This window comes from Vipera ursinii, assembly GCF_947247035.1.
Source record: "Vipera ursinii genome assembly, chromosome: 10".
Taxonomy (NCBI): Eukaryota; Metazoa; Chordata; class Lepidosauria; order Squamata; family Viperidae; genus Vipera; species Vipera ursinii.
Genome location: NC_139520.1, coordinates 5,857,233 through 5,871,767, shown reverse-complemented (window position 1 = coordinate 5,871,767; position 14,535 = coordinate 5,857,233). Strand labels below are relative to the sequence as shown.

The 14,535-nt window shown below is 43.4% G+C and overlaps 1 protein-coding gene across 1 annotated transcript in view; it reads left to right on the top strand.

The window, feature by feature from the left end:
• SLC38A8 (solute carrier family 38 member 8) overlaps nucleotides 1–14,428 on the top strand; it is a 20,095-nt gene extending 5,667 nt beyond the window's left edge. Inside the window, exons 3-10 of the mRNA XM_083370536.1 lie at nucleotides 484–637; nucleotides 1,384–1,488; nucleotides 3,167–3,218; nucleotides 4,628–4,742; nucleotides 6,836–6,983; nucleotides 10,879–11,075; nucleotides 13,337–13,388; nucleotides 13,865–14,428. Of these exons, the coding sequence (XP_083226662.1) occupies nucleotides 484–637; nucleotides 1,384–1,488; nucleotides 3,167–3,218; nucleotides 4,628–4,742; nucleotides 6,836–6,983; nucleotides 10,879–11,075; nucleotides 13,337–13,388; nucleotides 13,865–13,967 (926 nt within the window). The 3' untranslated portion in view covers nucleotides 13,968–14,428. The remainder of the gene's footprint in view (nucleotides 1–483; nucleotides 638–1,383; nucleotides 1,489–3,166; nucleotides 3,219–4,627; nucleotides 4,743–6,835; nucleotides 6,984–10,878; nucleotides 11,076–13,336; nucleotides 13,389–13,864) is intronic.
• Nucleotides 14,429–14,535: the final 107 nt, after the last annotated feature.

Genomic DNA, 14,535 nt, shown 5'->3' with positions numbered 1-14,535 from the left:
AGCCTGCAATTACAATCGTAGGTCATCACCATTTTTAACCGGGTCATGATGTGACCACCTCAGGCTTTACTACCCTTTTTTGCAGTGGTCGTTAAGCAAACTTATTGTTTGCTAGGGGACATTTCCCCCCCCCAGAAAACTGGAAGTAAACACCAGTTACACCCACCCCCCAAAAAGGCCCAACATAAATCAGGGTCATGTGACTGCAGGATGGTGCAAAATGGCCAAAAAAGCTGGCCAGCTGTTGGGTGCCCCAAATGTGATCAGATGACTGGGGGTTAGAGGAGCACAACTCAGGACTTTGAATCAGGGTCCCAAATACCATTTTTCATCATCTGTTGTGACTTAGAATGATCGCGAAGTGATTGGTCAACAACAACAACGAAGCAGCAGAAGACAAACAGATACATTTGTCAGTTTCACAAGCCTTTGGATAAATTCCTGCCCTCTTCTAACACTGACCTTTTTCCAACTCTTTTCTAGTATGTGATTCTTTCTCCCTCAACGAAACCCTGCATGGAGACAATTTCCACCGGCCCTGGTTTATTGACCAGCGCTTCACCTTGTCTACCTTGTGCCTACTGGTTATTTTCCCCCTCTCCATCCCAAGGCAAATTGGCTTCCAAAAATATACAAGGTAAGAAAGAGTTCAAAGGGCCCAGCTTTGGAACTGGGTATGCCGGAGATTAAGTCTAACCCTGACTTGGATCTGATTTATATCCTGGATATGTTTTGGGAGGAAGTGAAATGGAATATAGGTTTTACCCTGGTTGGACCGAGTAAGATGCAAAACAAGAACACAGAATATAGAATAATAGGGTTGGAAGGCACCTTAAAGATCTTCTAGTCCAGGGGTCCTCAAACATGTCCACTTTAAGACTTGTGGACTTCAATTCCCAGAATTCCCCAGCCAGCATGGCTGGCTGGGGAATTCTGGGAGTTGAAGTCCACAAGACTTAAAGTGGACAAGTTTGGAGACCCCTGTCTTAATGACTGCTGCAAAAAAAGATAATAAAATTGGATTGGTCACGTGAGTGTTTTACGACCGTCAAACCTACGACCTTAATGGGCAGGCTCCATTATAGTCATATAACATGTAATAGAATAACAGATTTGGAAGGGACCTCGGAGGTCTTCTAGTCTGACCCCCTGCTCAAACAAGAGACCCTTTAACCATTCCAGACAAATGGCTGTCCAGTCTCTTCTTTAAAAACTCCAGTGTTGGAGCGCCCACAACTTCTGGAGGCAAGCTGTTCCACTGATAAACGGTTCTCATTGACTGGAAATTTATCCTTACTTCTAGGTTGATTCTCTTTTGAGGACTAGCTGCAGAATATTTTGCATCTTTTGTCCAATTTTGCTCTTTCTGTGCACCTTTTCCAGTATCCTTGGCACTTTAGCTGCCTGCTACCTGATGGTGGTCATTGTGTTGAAGTATTACCTCAAAACAGATCACGCTGTTAAGCAGGAGCGTCCCCATTCTGCTAGGTAAGTATGGATATAGACACCTGTAGCTGTACTTGAATTAGTCTCCTGGATACAAGTTATAAGTCATCTGTCCTGTTCCAGCCTACGACCGGCCCTGTTTGTGTGTCAGGGACAACCGCTTTTTCCTTTAAATAGTCAATAGGCTGGAAAAACCCAACCCAAATTTATTTACAGTTCAAACAAAAAGGCAACAGAATATTTCCTTCAATAAATGATTCAAAATATCAAACAAGAGTTAACAAACAAGAGTCAAAGAGATTAGCAAGAACAGACCAGGATTCTCTTTGAATGTCTCCGAATGGTTGCCTTCACCAACCAGCCCCGCCCACACCTTCCCCTTTTATTATCAGTCCCAAGGCGTGGCTTCTCACTGCCTTCTCCTCCTCTCACTGAGTTGCCTCATTGATTTTCTCCGCTCTGCTCTGCTGGATTGCCTTCTGCTTCTAGCGTCTCTGAACAGATTCAGCTGTGACTCCTCTGAGTCCGACACCTCCTCCTCACACAGCTGAGCCTCATGAGGAACACAACTGGAGGGGCCAGGCGGAGAGTCCTGCAGTGCATCAGAGCCTCCCTTCGACACCAAAGACTCTCCAAACCCCTCCTCCTCCTCAGATTCCTCGGACTCAGCTGCTGGGAGCACAGGCTGACACTGAATCACAGCATCATCGTGGGACTATGTGAGAATACTCTTGAGAAGCTACTGCTGAAAACCCTCCCTAGTGCTTTGTTTCTTTCTGCCTGAGCCTTTACTGGAGGTTTACCTATTGCTCATTTGTCTATAGATCCTTGCTGAGTGTTTTTTTCCCCTGAGACTTCATTTTCCTAACAACAGGGCACATGAGAAAGAGATGCTGGAGCAGCTTATGAAGACCCTTCCCCTTATCGATCACTTCTCACTTGCCCTAGGGGACGAACCAGCCCATAGGTACAAGAGAAGCTATGGTCTCCAACAGGGCAATATTGATGCATGCATTGTTATTCTTATTGATCATCATGATTTCTTCCCTGTGAGCAAACTGGATAAAAAGTTCAGAAAATTTGATCACATACTCCTCACGTTTTCTTCTTCTTAATGTGAAAAAAACTTGGAGTGAATGGTAGGTCAAGGAAAACCGATTTATATCCTCACCACCAGCCAGTGCTTTTCTGTTCTTCTAAATAAGCTCTGCCTGACCAATATAGAATAGAATGGAATGGAATGGGATGGGATGGGATGGGATGGGATGGGATGGGATAGAATAGAATAGAATAGAATAGAATAGAATAGAATAGAATAGAATAGAATAGAATAGAATAGAATAGAATAGAATAGAATAGAATAGAATAGAATAGAATAGAATAGAATATGGGAAGAGGAGGAAAGGTGGATGTTCTTTTATTTACTTATATTTTTATTAAATGTCTATGCTGCCCATCTCACCGTCAGGCGACACTAAGCAGCTTACAAGATAAAAATGACAATGTAAACATTAAAATGATAAATATTAACATTAAAATACAAAGGTAGCTTTAAGGAAGGGCCCAATATACAATGGGGTGGAGAGGGATTCTTTAAAAATCCTTCAGGGGATTTTCCTACCTAGAGAGCTAATACATTGTGACTGTCTGGCCATTTCCATGTAGAGCAATGTCTTGCACTTTCATATGCATGTCTGTGTTTTGTTTTCCCATCACACAGTTCTTGGGCCTCCATGTTCAGCGTTGTCCCAACCATCTGTTTTGGGTTTCAGGTAATAAAGGGAACATTTTCCCTTCTTTTCTTAAGGGGCGAAGGAGTTATGGAGGCTGACTTTGTCCCTCCTTGTTGCAAAAGGATACTTGAATTCATATGTATTTCTGAGAATGCAATAGCTTGGATGTAGCTGTCGCCCTTTTGCCATCAGGAGAAAAACAGCCATCGATTCCCCATTCCTTGTTTACATCAAAATCAAGAAACTGAGAACCTTGCAATAGTGGCGAATACAGTGTAGTTCGGGTGTAGGATGAGGGTGAAATTCGTTCTCTGAGCTCATGAAAAACAGATTGAAAAGCCCAATGCAGGGGTAGGCCACCTTGGCTCTTTTATGACTCGTGGATTTCAACTCCCAGAATTCCTGAGCCAGCATGGTTCAGCTTGGAAACCTCTCCCTTTCCCCTCAGCATGGCTGGCTCAGGAATTCTGGGAGTTGAAGTCCACAAGTCATAAAAGAGCCAAGGTTGCCTACCCCTGGCCTAACGTACAAAGCATACTTATGAAGCAAATGATCACCCAGATTTCTTATAGGGTGCCAGGAGCTGCTTAATAATGACAGCAGAAATACCTGCACCAAAGGGGCCAATTTTTCAACAGCACGTAGTGCTACGTTCTGTGGTAGAAGCTCCCTCTTAATAAAAACCCCACCATTTTTATGAAAATCTGGCACTATGGCATCATGGCCTCGTCACAGTCAAAGGACTGCAAGACCTGACCTTGACTGGATGGCATATGAGTCTAGGGCAGGGGTGGGCAACCTTGGCTCTTTTATGACTTGTGGACTTCAACTCCCAGAATTCCTGAGCCAGTCATGCTGAGGAGAAAGGGAGAGGTTTCCAAGCTGAGCCAGGCTGGCTCAGGAATTCTGGGAGTTGAAGTCCACAAGTCATAAAAGAGCCAAGGTTGCCTAACCCTGGCCTAATGTACAAAGCATACTTATGAAGCAAACTATCACCCAAACTATCACCTCACCATTTTTATGAAAATCTGGCACTATGGCATCATGGCCTTGTCACAGTCAAAGGACTGCAAGACCTGACCTTGACTGGCTGGCATATGAGTCTAGGATTTGAATAAAAAAAATCTTGAGACTTTCACAGTTTTGAAGCTACATAAAGATTCCCTCCCCTTGTCCTTTGTTCGGCAAGCAAGAACGAAAAATGAGCAGGCTACCTCAGAACGAAGTCTAAACTTCTAGATTTTTCTTAACACGAAGGAGAAAACAAAATATGTCACTAACTCCTCACAGTAACAATGACCTTCTGGATTGCCAATAGTGGCAGGGCTGGTCCCTTGACTGTAGAAATCTATAGCTGCAGCTTTATGGATGCGAAGCGTAGAAGACGTCCAAGCAAGTAGTAGGCACTGTGTGTTATGTTGTATATTCAAGACCTCTTTGTCTTCTAGTGTCATGAAGCCTGTGTGGCCATCTACTGCAGCCTGAGAGATAAGAGGCTGTCCCACTGGGTGGTGGTGTCTGTGATGTCCATGCTCTTTTGCTTGTTGATCTACTCCATGACAGGTATCTTCCTCTTAGCGTTCTCCATCACAAGAGCATTTTCACACCCTCAGAAGGTACTAATAAAGGAAAACATCTGTAGCTCAGGGTTGAAATGAGGGGTCCTTGATGCTCTCTGAGCTTGGTTGTTTTCTTGAAGATGTTTCATTACCATTACTATCAGTGCTAGAAGGGAGGAGGAGGAGGAGGAGGAGGAAGAGGAGGAGGAGGAGGAGGAGACATTGGAGTTCTTGCTGTTCTCTGAGCATGGTTTTTTTCTTGCAGACATTTCCTTACCCAAGCTAAGTAACATCATCCATGCTAGTGAGGCCAGCACGGATGACATTACCTAGTTTGAGCAATGAAATGTCTGCAACAAAACAACTAACTTCAGAAGGCACCAAGAACCTTCCAAAGGGCTGGATTTCAGCTCCACACCATTCTATCCAACTGTTGACCAGGCAGCCGGAGCGTTACACCACTTGAAGTCTCACAAATGGATATTGGGATATATCGGTCCTAGATGGAAAATACTTCACTTGCTGAAATTCTTAGAACCCCCTCAAGAAATTTCATTAAAGGGACTTGCTGAAAATCATTGGTGGGTGAAGAATTCTTTTGGGCTTAGAAGTTTAAAAGCTTGATGTATGTTTTCTTTCATCCAAATGAATGTGGAGTTTCTGGTGGTGGTTTGGTGGTGGTTTGTTCTCTTTAGCTTCCGAGGCTGGGTGTCATCCTCAGCGGGACTTCGGTTCAAGCACCCTGTTTCAGTTCTGAATTGTCACCTCGCCTGGTGTCCAAATGTTCGGATGCTAAACAGCAAGCTTGGAAAACAAACCATCATCGCCACCATCTACCACCAGAGCTACAAATATTTTCTATCATTTCTAGTTTCTGGTGGTCTCTGAGCTTAGAGTAGAGTAGAGTAGAGTAGAGTAGAGTAGAGTAGAGTAGAAAATAGAATAGAATAGAATAGAATATAGAATGGAATGGAATGAGAATAGAATAGAATAGAATAGAATAGAATAGAATAGAATAGAATAGAATAGAATAGAATAGAATAGAACAGAACCTTGGAGGTCTTCTAGTCCAGCCCCCTGCTCAAGCAGGAGAACCTAGACCATTTCAGATAAGTGACTGTTTTGCTCATTTGCTTGCAGGTATTTCTCTGCCCAACTAGTTAACTTCTTCAGTGTGAGTGAGTGTGGAGTTTGCGGCCCATTTATATATCTCCTCTGCCACTTTCATTAATCAATTCCTTGATTAATAAAGGAATTACCAAGGAGGAAACATGATAGCAGTGTTCCGGTGTTTGAGGGGCTGCCACAAAGAACAGGGGGTCATGTTGTTCTCTAGAGCAGGGGTGTCAAACTCAATTTCATTGAGGGCCACATCAGCATTGCAGTTGCCCTCAGGGGGCCGGGTGGGTATGGCCTGGGTGGGCGTGGCCTACTGGGTGGGCGTGGCTAGAGTGCGTATGGCCTACTGGGTGGGCGTGGCCAGCTCTACATCGTTCGCATCAAGGGTGCCTATGGGGGTCTGGGCAGGAGTGGGAGAGATCTGAGGGTCTCTGGCAGGAGGAGGGTCTCTGGGCCAGGGCCAAGGCAGTGGGGGCCGTTCCCTCACTGTTTCCAGGATGGCTTCGCGGGCCGCATGAAACCACTTCGCGGGCCGGATCTGGCCCCCGGGCCTTGTGTTTGACATGTCTGCTCTAGAGCACCAGAGGGCAGGACGAGAAACAACGGTTGGAAACTGATCAAAGAGAGAAGCAACGTGGATTTAAGGAGAAACTTCCTGACAGTGAGGACAATCAACCAGTGGAACAGTCTTGCCTCCAGAAATCGTGGGTGCTCCATCACTGGAGATTTTTAAGAAAAGACTAAACAATCACCTGTCTGAGATGGTGTAGGTTGTGCTGCTTAAGTGGGGGGTGGGACTAAAAGACCTCCAAGGTCCCTTTCAGCTCTATTCTATTCTAAAACCCCTCCCCAAACTGGAGGGTAAGCTATTAATCTGGCAGCAGGCCACCGTCTTATTTGCACTGGAAATCTCTCTGTAATGATGACCCATCGGGTGAAGATTGTCTACTTATAACCTAATGGTCTATTTCCCGCAAGGCTTGTATGGCTACTTAACATTTGGAGCTGACGTCGCTGCTGACATCCTAATGTCTTACCCTGGAAATGACGTAGTGGTTATTGTAGCTCGGCTGTTATTTGGCATCTCCATTATCACCATCTACCCCATTGTCCTTTTTCTAGGAAGGTGAGAAGCAAAAATGGTTCCTAAGCTTTTCAGAGGTGTTGGGTGTAGACATTTGAAGTTAGTAAAAATAAAAACGATGAACTCCGGGATATAAGAGAAAATTCTTCTTTATTGCTGAGCTGTTGACATCATCAGTGCAAGGGCTAAATGATAAGGGAGTCAGTACATACACTTGTATGGCAGTTATAACATTCAAATTGTGGAATGTGGGTGTGGCCTGTTCGTGACAAGCTCGCTCATTTATAATCACAGTGGTTCCGGCTTTGCTAGAAAAGGCTGGTCTCTGGTTGATTTTTAAAAGTTGATTTTTAAAAGTTGAACACACTTCTCCCAGAAGAACGAAGCTGATGCCACCAGCCTGAGGATGACGGATGAGATTTTGTCGAAACGTTGCTCTTATACCTTCAATTCTACGTGGGGAAAAAACCCGAATGACCAAAGATCTACATACAAACACCCGCGAAAACCTCAGAAAACAAACAAATGTATGTGTGTGTGTGTGTGTGTCTCTGTGTGTGTGTGTCTGTGTGTCTCTGTGTGTGTCTGTGTGTGTGTGTGTGTGTATATATATATATATATATACTCCCAGAAGAAGGAAACAGAAGCCTGATGATGACGGATGGGATTCCGTCGAAACGTTGTGCCTACACCTTTAATTCTACGCGGGGAAAAACCCGAAAAACCAAGGATCCATATATATATATATATATATATATATATATATATATATATATATATATGTGTGTGTGTGTGTGTGTGTGTGTGTGTGTATATATATATATATATGTTTAAGTATTTGTCAAGGTTTTTTGAATATATATATATATATATTCATATATATATATATATATAAACATATATATATATATATGTTTTTGTAGATTTCGTAGATATATATATATATATATATATATATATATATATATATATATATATATATATATATATATATATATATATATATATATATATATATATATATATCACAAATGCTTAATATTTTATCAGCAACATATTGTCTAGGTTCCAACATTTAACTAATACATGTTAAATTCCTTTCTCTCTACCACTTTTTTCTAGCCATTGATAAAAGGTATCCCATGTTCTAAAGTATACTGAATCGTCTTTCTCTTTCATTTTCAGTGTCAATCTATCCATTTCTGCACCATCTAATTTTTTTTTTAATTAACTCTTCCTCTGTTGGTAAATCTTCATTTTTCCAATGTTGAGCGAAGACAATTCTTGCTGCAGTTAATACACGTAAAATTAGATATATACACTCTTTCTCATAGTTTCCTACAATTAGAAAGTTCCTGAAAAGCTGGGGGGGGGGCAAACATTGTCTCACCCCTACAGGAGGAGGGAGGGAGGGAGGGCATGGGAAGAGTTTCAGAAAAGATCCTCCTTAGCCTTCCAGAGAATATAAGGAAAGGAGGGAAGAAATACTTTGTCTTGCAAGATTTGTTAGTTGAACAAATTACATTTGCGGTGAAGTTAGAGCTAGTAGTCATAGTGATGTTCCTTTGCCTGGACTATCATCAAGGGCCAAGAGTTATCCCCTTTAAAGACTAGCCAGTGGTTGATAACATTAACTTTTCTGGGTTTCAAGGAATCTGAGGACGTCGAGGCTTATTTGGGACAATATTTAGAGCAGGAGTATCCAACCTTAGTGACTTTGACCTGTGGACTTCAACTCCCAGAATTCCACAGCCAGCTGGGGAATTCTGGGAATTGAAGTCCACGGGTCTTAAAATGGCCACGTTTCAACACCCCGGATCTAAAGCAGGGGTGTCAAACTCAATTTCATTGAGGGCCACATCAGCATTACGGTTGCCCTCGGGGGGCCGGGAGGGCGTGGCCAGGTGGGCGTGGCCAGGTGGGCGTGGCCAGCTCAATGCTGCTCACTCAGCGCAGCTTACTCAATGAAAGAAAGTTGGCAGCAGTGCCCCTGAGGGGCAGGCAGGGTGGCAAAAACAGTTTTTAGCGCTCAGCTCTACTATACCAGGAAATCAAGCAATCACACCAGGGTTACCCTTGTAGGTAGGTGCACTTGAAGCAACGTGTCAAAAACTTAACCCCCCCCTAAAAAAGGAAAAAAAAGATAAAGTACAGGTAGTCCTTGACTTACAATGATTCACTTAGTGACCGTTCAAAGTTACGACACTGAAAAAGTGACTTATGACCATTTTTCACACTTATGACCGTTGCAGCATCCCCAGGGTCATGTGATTTACATTCGGATGCTTGGCAATCGATTCATATTTATGATGGTCATATTGTTCCAGGGTCATGTGATCGCCTTTTGCAACCTTCTGAGAAGCAAAGTTAGTGGGGAAACCAGATTCACCTAACAATCATGTTACTAATTTAATTTCTCTCTCTCCTTCTCTTTCTCTCCCTCTCTCCCCCTCCCTCTTTCTTTCTCCTCTCCTTCTTTCTCTCTCTCCCTTTCCTTCTTTCCCTATTTTTCTCTTTCCCTCTATTTCTCCCTCTTTCTCTCTCTCCGTTTCCCTCCCTTTTTCTCCTTCTCCCTCTCTATTTTTCTCTTTCCCTCTATTTCTCCCTCTTCCTCTATTTCCCTCCCTCTTTCTCCTTGTCTCTCTCCCTTTCTTTCTCTCCCTTTTTCTCTCCATTTCCCTCCCTTTCTCCTTCTCTCTCTCCCTCTTTCCCTCTATTTCTCCCTCTTCCTCTATTTCCCTCCCTCTTTCTTTCTCCTTCTCTCTCTCCTTTTCTTTCTCTCCCTCTTTCCCTCTCCCTCTTTCCCTCTCTCCCTCTATTTCCCTCCCTTTCTTTCTGCTTCTCTCTCTCCCTCTTTCTCTCCCTCTCTATTTTTCTCTTTCCCTTTATTTCTCCCTCTTCCTGTTTCCCTCCCTCTTTCTTTCTCCTTGTCTCTCTCCCTCTTTCTCTCCCTTTCTCTCTCCCTCTATTTCCCTCCCTTTCTCCTTCTCTCTCTCCCTCTTTCTCTCCCTCTCTATTTTTCTCTTTCCCTCTATTTCTCCCTCTTCCTCTGTTTCCCTCCCTCTTTCTTTCTCCTTCTCTCTCTCTCTCTATTTTTCTCTCCCTCCCTCCCTCTCCCATTGTCCCTTCCTTCTTTCCTTCCTTCCTTCTTCCTTCCTTCCCTCCCTCTCTGTCCTTCCCTCTCCGCGTTAGAGCAGTACCTACGGAGGCAGCCCTGCGGCCCGGCTTTCTCTTGCAGAAGGCAGGCTGAAGTGGAGCAAGGAATGCAAATCGCCCGATCTCGTGCTTCAGCGATCTCCTCTTCTCAGTTTCAGTTTCTTTTGCTACAAGACAAAGCAGGCTGAAATGGAGCGAGGGAATCTCCCTTGCTTTGTTTCAGCCTGCTTTCTCTTGTAGCAAGTGAAGCTGAACCCGAGCAGAGGAGATCCTAGGAGCGCGAGATCGGGCGATTCGCATTCCTTGCTCCGTTTCAGCCTGCCTTCTGCAAGAGAAAGCCGGGCCGCAGGGAGATTGCAGGAGCCAATTGCAATCTCCCTTGCTTTCACTTGCGGAGGTTGGGGCTGGCCTGGGCATCTCTCCCCCTCACCGGCTGGGTGTTGTTCGTCCTCCCCCCCCCCCGCGTCCCACCTCACTCCCTCCTACCTCCTCCTCCTCCACTTTTTTTTTGGAGCCGCAGGAGACTAATAAGATGCAAATAGTGCTGGGTTCCACCAGCCCACGTGCACTTGCCTCCTACTGAGCAAGTGCTCAGCCGGGGCGGCGCCAAGGTGGTGGGGGCCGGACCTTTGTAATTTCTAGGAGAGTTGTGCGGGCCGGATTCAATCATGTGGCGGGCCGTTTGTGGCCCGCGGGCCTTGTGTTTGACATGTCTGATCTAAAGGGATAAATGGATTAATGTTTAAGGTCATTAGATAAATGCCTCAATGTAACTGTTTAGGTCCGTCCTCCAAGATTTTTGCCTCGGCTCCAAGCAGGGCTGTATCCAGATGGAGAACAATGAGAAGTGTATGCGAATTCTGCTGACCACCGCCTGGGTGGTGGTCACCCTCATCATTGCCCTGTGTGTGCCTGACATCAGTGAGGTGGTCAGCGTCATTGGTGGCATTGGGGCTTTCTTCATCTTCATCTTTCCAGGTAAGTCAACGTTTCTTTCCTCTCCCAGGAATTTGACTGCCAAGGGAGGTGGTGGCAGCAGCTGGTCCTCAGGAGAAAACCTGCCCGATTACTTATTTTGTAAAAAAAAACCCCTGTTGATTTCAAAGGGACCTTAGAGGTCTTCTAATCCAACCCCTTTGGCATTTTTTTCATATATAGAGAGATAGAGATAGAGATACACATACAGTATATACATACTGTGTGTGTATGTATATATGTGTATATGTATATATGTGTGTGTGTATACACACACATACATACATACACATGCACATACACACACACACACAATGTTTTATCAATTGGAATAAAATAGAAAACAGAAAAACAAAACAGAAAAAACACCCATCCAACAGTAACAACAACCAAAAGAAAAAAAAAGATTACATAAAGGGAAAAGAAAAAAGAAAAAAAATGACTCAAACTTCCAACATTAAACATATTTTGAAAAATCCACCCTGGCTGGATGCTGAAACGAGAAAAAAAAACAAAAAACCTGATAAATTCTCCTCCCCTTACATAATGGGTCTGTAAAATAATTATAAACTTTCTCACCCTGATTCAACAAGAAAAATATGTCTTATAAACAAATATTTCAGATGAGGATCTCTAATAATCAATTGACCCAACATCTATATATATATAAAACCAGGGCTTTTTTTCTCACAGAACGCTCAGAACGGAGTTCCGGCACCTTTTTTGGATAGAACCTTGTAGGGTAGGCAAGGTGGGTTGTACGACATGTGTGAGTTCTGGCACCTTTTTCTTTTACAAAAAAAGCACTGTATAAAACAATTTTAAAAAGTCAACAGGGGAGCCCAAATATTACAGTAGTCTTTTTTTTATTGAAAAGTTTTACAATACATTTTATTTTTAACAAAACAAAACCCCTCCCAACCCCCTCCCCTCTCCCCAACCCTCCCCAACACCTCCCTCCCTTCCCCCTCCCGCCTCCCCGACTTCCCAGAGCTAAATACAGGGTATAAAAATACAAACAATCATAATCTACCTTATGCAAACAACAATAAACTATTAAATCTATCGCACTTTAACTCTTATAAAATAACTACAAGCAATATGAATATCACATCAATACTTATTCAAATGCTAGATGAAACTTTTTAGTCCCATATTTATTACAGTAGTCTTCAAATCTGTTTAAGCAGTTGTCCAATCTTTTCTTAAAAACTTCCAGCAATGGAGCATCTCCAACTCTAGGAGGAAAGCTGTTCCACCGATTAATCATGCGTGCTGTCAGGAAATTCCTCCATATTTCTAGGCTGAATCTCCACGCCCGTGAGCTTCCACGCCTTGCTTTTGTCCTGCCCTCAGGTGCTTTGGAGAAGAAATCAATGCCCTCTTCCATGTGACAGCCCTTCAAGTATTGGAAAACCGCTATCATGTCTCTCCTGAGCCTTCTTTTCATTCGTCTAAACATACCGTATTTTCCGGCGTATAAGACAACTTTTTAACCCATGAAAATCATCTCAAAAGTTGGGGGGTCGTCTTATACGCCCAGTCGTCTTATACGCCGGAAAATACGGTACCCAGTTCCCTCAATGTTCATCATATGATTTAGCGTCCAGACCCCTTATCATCTTTGTTGCTCTTCATTGCACACTTTCTACAGCCTCAGTATCTTATTTGTATCATGGCGACCAACACTGGATGTAGTATTTCAAATGGGGCCTCATTAGTGCAGTATAGAGTGATACTATCATTTTCCTCTTAACCACATTCACGACAATGTTTTGAAGCTAAATATGATTTGGTTAAAACCATCCAGATGTAATTTATACTTTTACTAGTTTAAAAAAATAGCAATAACACTTGTATACCATTTCATAGTGCTTTACAGCCCTCTCTAAGTGATTTACAGAGTCAGCATATTGTCCTTGGTGATCTGGGCCCTCATTTTACTGACCTCAGAGAGATGGAAGGCTGAGTCAACTTTGAGCTGGTCAAGATCAAACTGCTGGCAGTGGGCAGAGTCAGCCTGCAATACTGCATTCTAACCACTGTGCCACTACAGCTCCATAATGCTTTACCCTCTGGGCTGTTTACAAATGTCAGTATATTTGTCTCCAACAATCTGGGTCCTCATTTTACCAACCTCGGAAGGATGGAGACAGTCTTGAGTCGGTCAGGATCGAACTTCTGGCAGTGGGCAGAATTAGCCTGCGTGTCACCACAGATCTTTAAGGAATTGTTTATGTTGAGTGCTTCCTATTTTATTTCAGGGCTATGTTTGGTGTTTGCAATGGAGACAGAACTCTTCAGGCCAAGAACCAAGTATGTTTAGCACCCCCAATCCCTCAACCAACTTTGGTGACCGTAGGAACGGACAATTTAGTTGCTTTGAATTAATTGCTGGTTCCATTCACCAATCATCTAATTTAGGCATCAAACACACTGAAGCCTTCCTGCGTTGCTCCAAAGCAGCTCCCTTAATGTGACCACATGCAGAATGTCTTCACGATTCTTCCTGCTGCATGTTACCGATGCAAAGGCGCAGTGACTGTGCCCCTTTGCAAGCATCAGCTGAAAAGAATCCTAATGGCCAGAATGACGTGATCAGCTGGCAACATTTTGCAAAGGCATAAGAGAGACTTATTGCCCCATTTTCCCAAAGGGACTTGGGCAAGTAGCAACCAATTTTAATAGGGTAGAATTTTTTTTTAAATGAGTATTTCTATAAAACCTGGATCCTCATCCAGGTTTTATAGAAGATAGGCATAGCATCACTTCTTTTACCCACTTACTGACAGGTCCTGCCTAATTGCCTGGGGGATCATCACTGTCCTTTGCGGCGCTTTCATCTTTGGGCAAAGCACAGCATCGGCCATCATGGCATTATTGCCTAAGCTCTAGCCAAAGTCATCAGCAAAGGTGATGTTGCATCCATGAGACACTCACAACTGGACTATTGGGATGCGATGCTCGGCATCCTTGATAGATGCAGCAAAATCTCAGTTTAGCAGACTTAATTTGAGCAGACTTTGGAAGCAAAGAATTTCAAAGCATTGCAGCACTGGCATTTAACGAACCAAAGTCCAGCTGCATCGCAAATAATCCAGACCATGTATGCTATTTCCTCGGCCTCCCGATGCAATGATTCACACTGTAAAATTGACACCAGTTGCACTGTTATGCACAACGGTGATGCCAGTGATATCATTTGTCTCGCAATGAAGGTGACATCGTGAAAAAGACGTAATAGTGACAGAACCCCTTTCCTTAAATGGCCAATTAAACTGAGATTTTGCCACATTGAAGATCTGGTTATAATTTAACTCATGTTCATATTTTACCTGTCTAGTATTGTTAATAAAAGTGACATGTTAGTCATATCTCTTATTGGATGGAACTGTTTTTAAATATTCTTGTGGAGTATTCTTGTGGGTCCTGGGCAGGCTTTATTGCACATTACATACAGTCT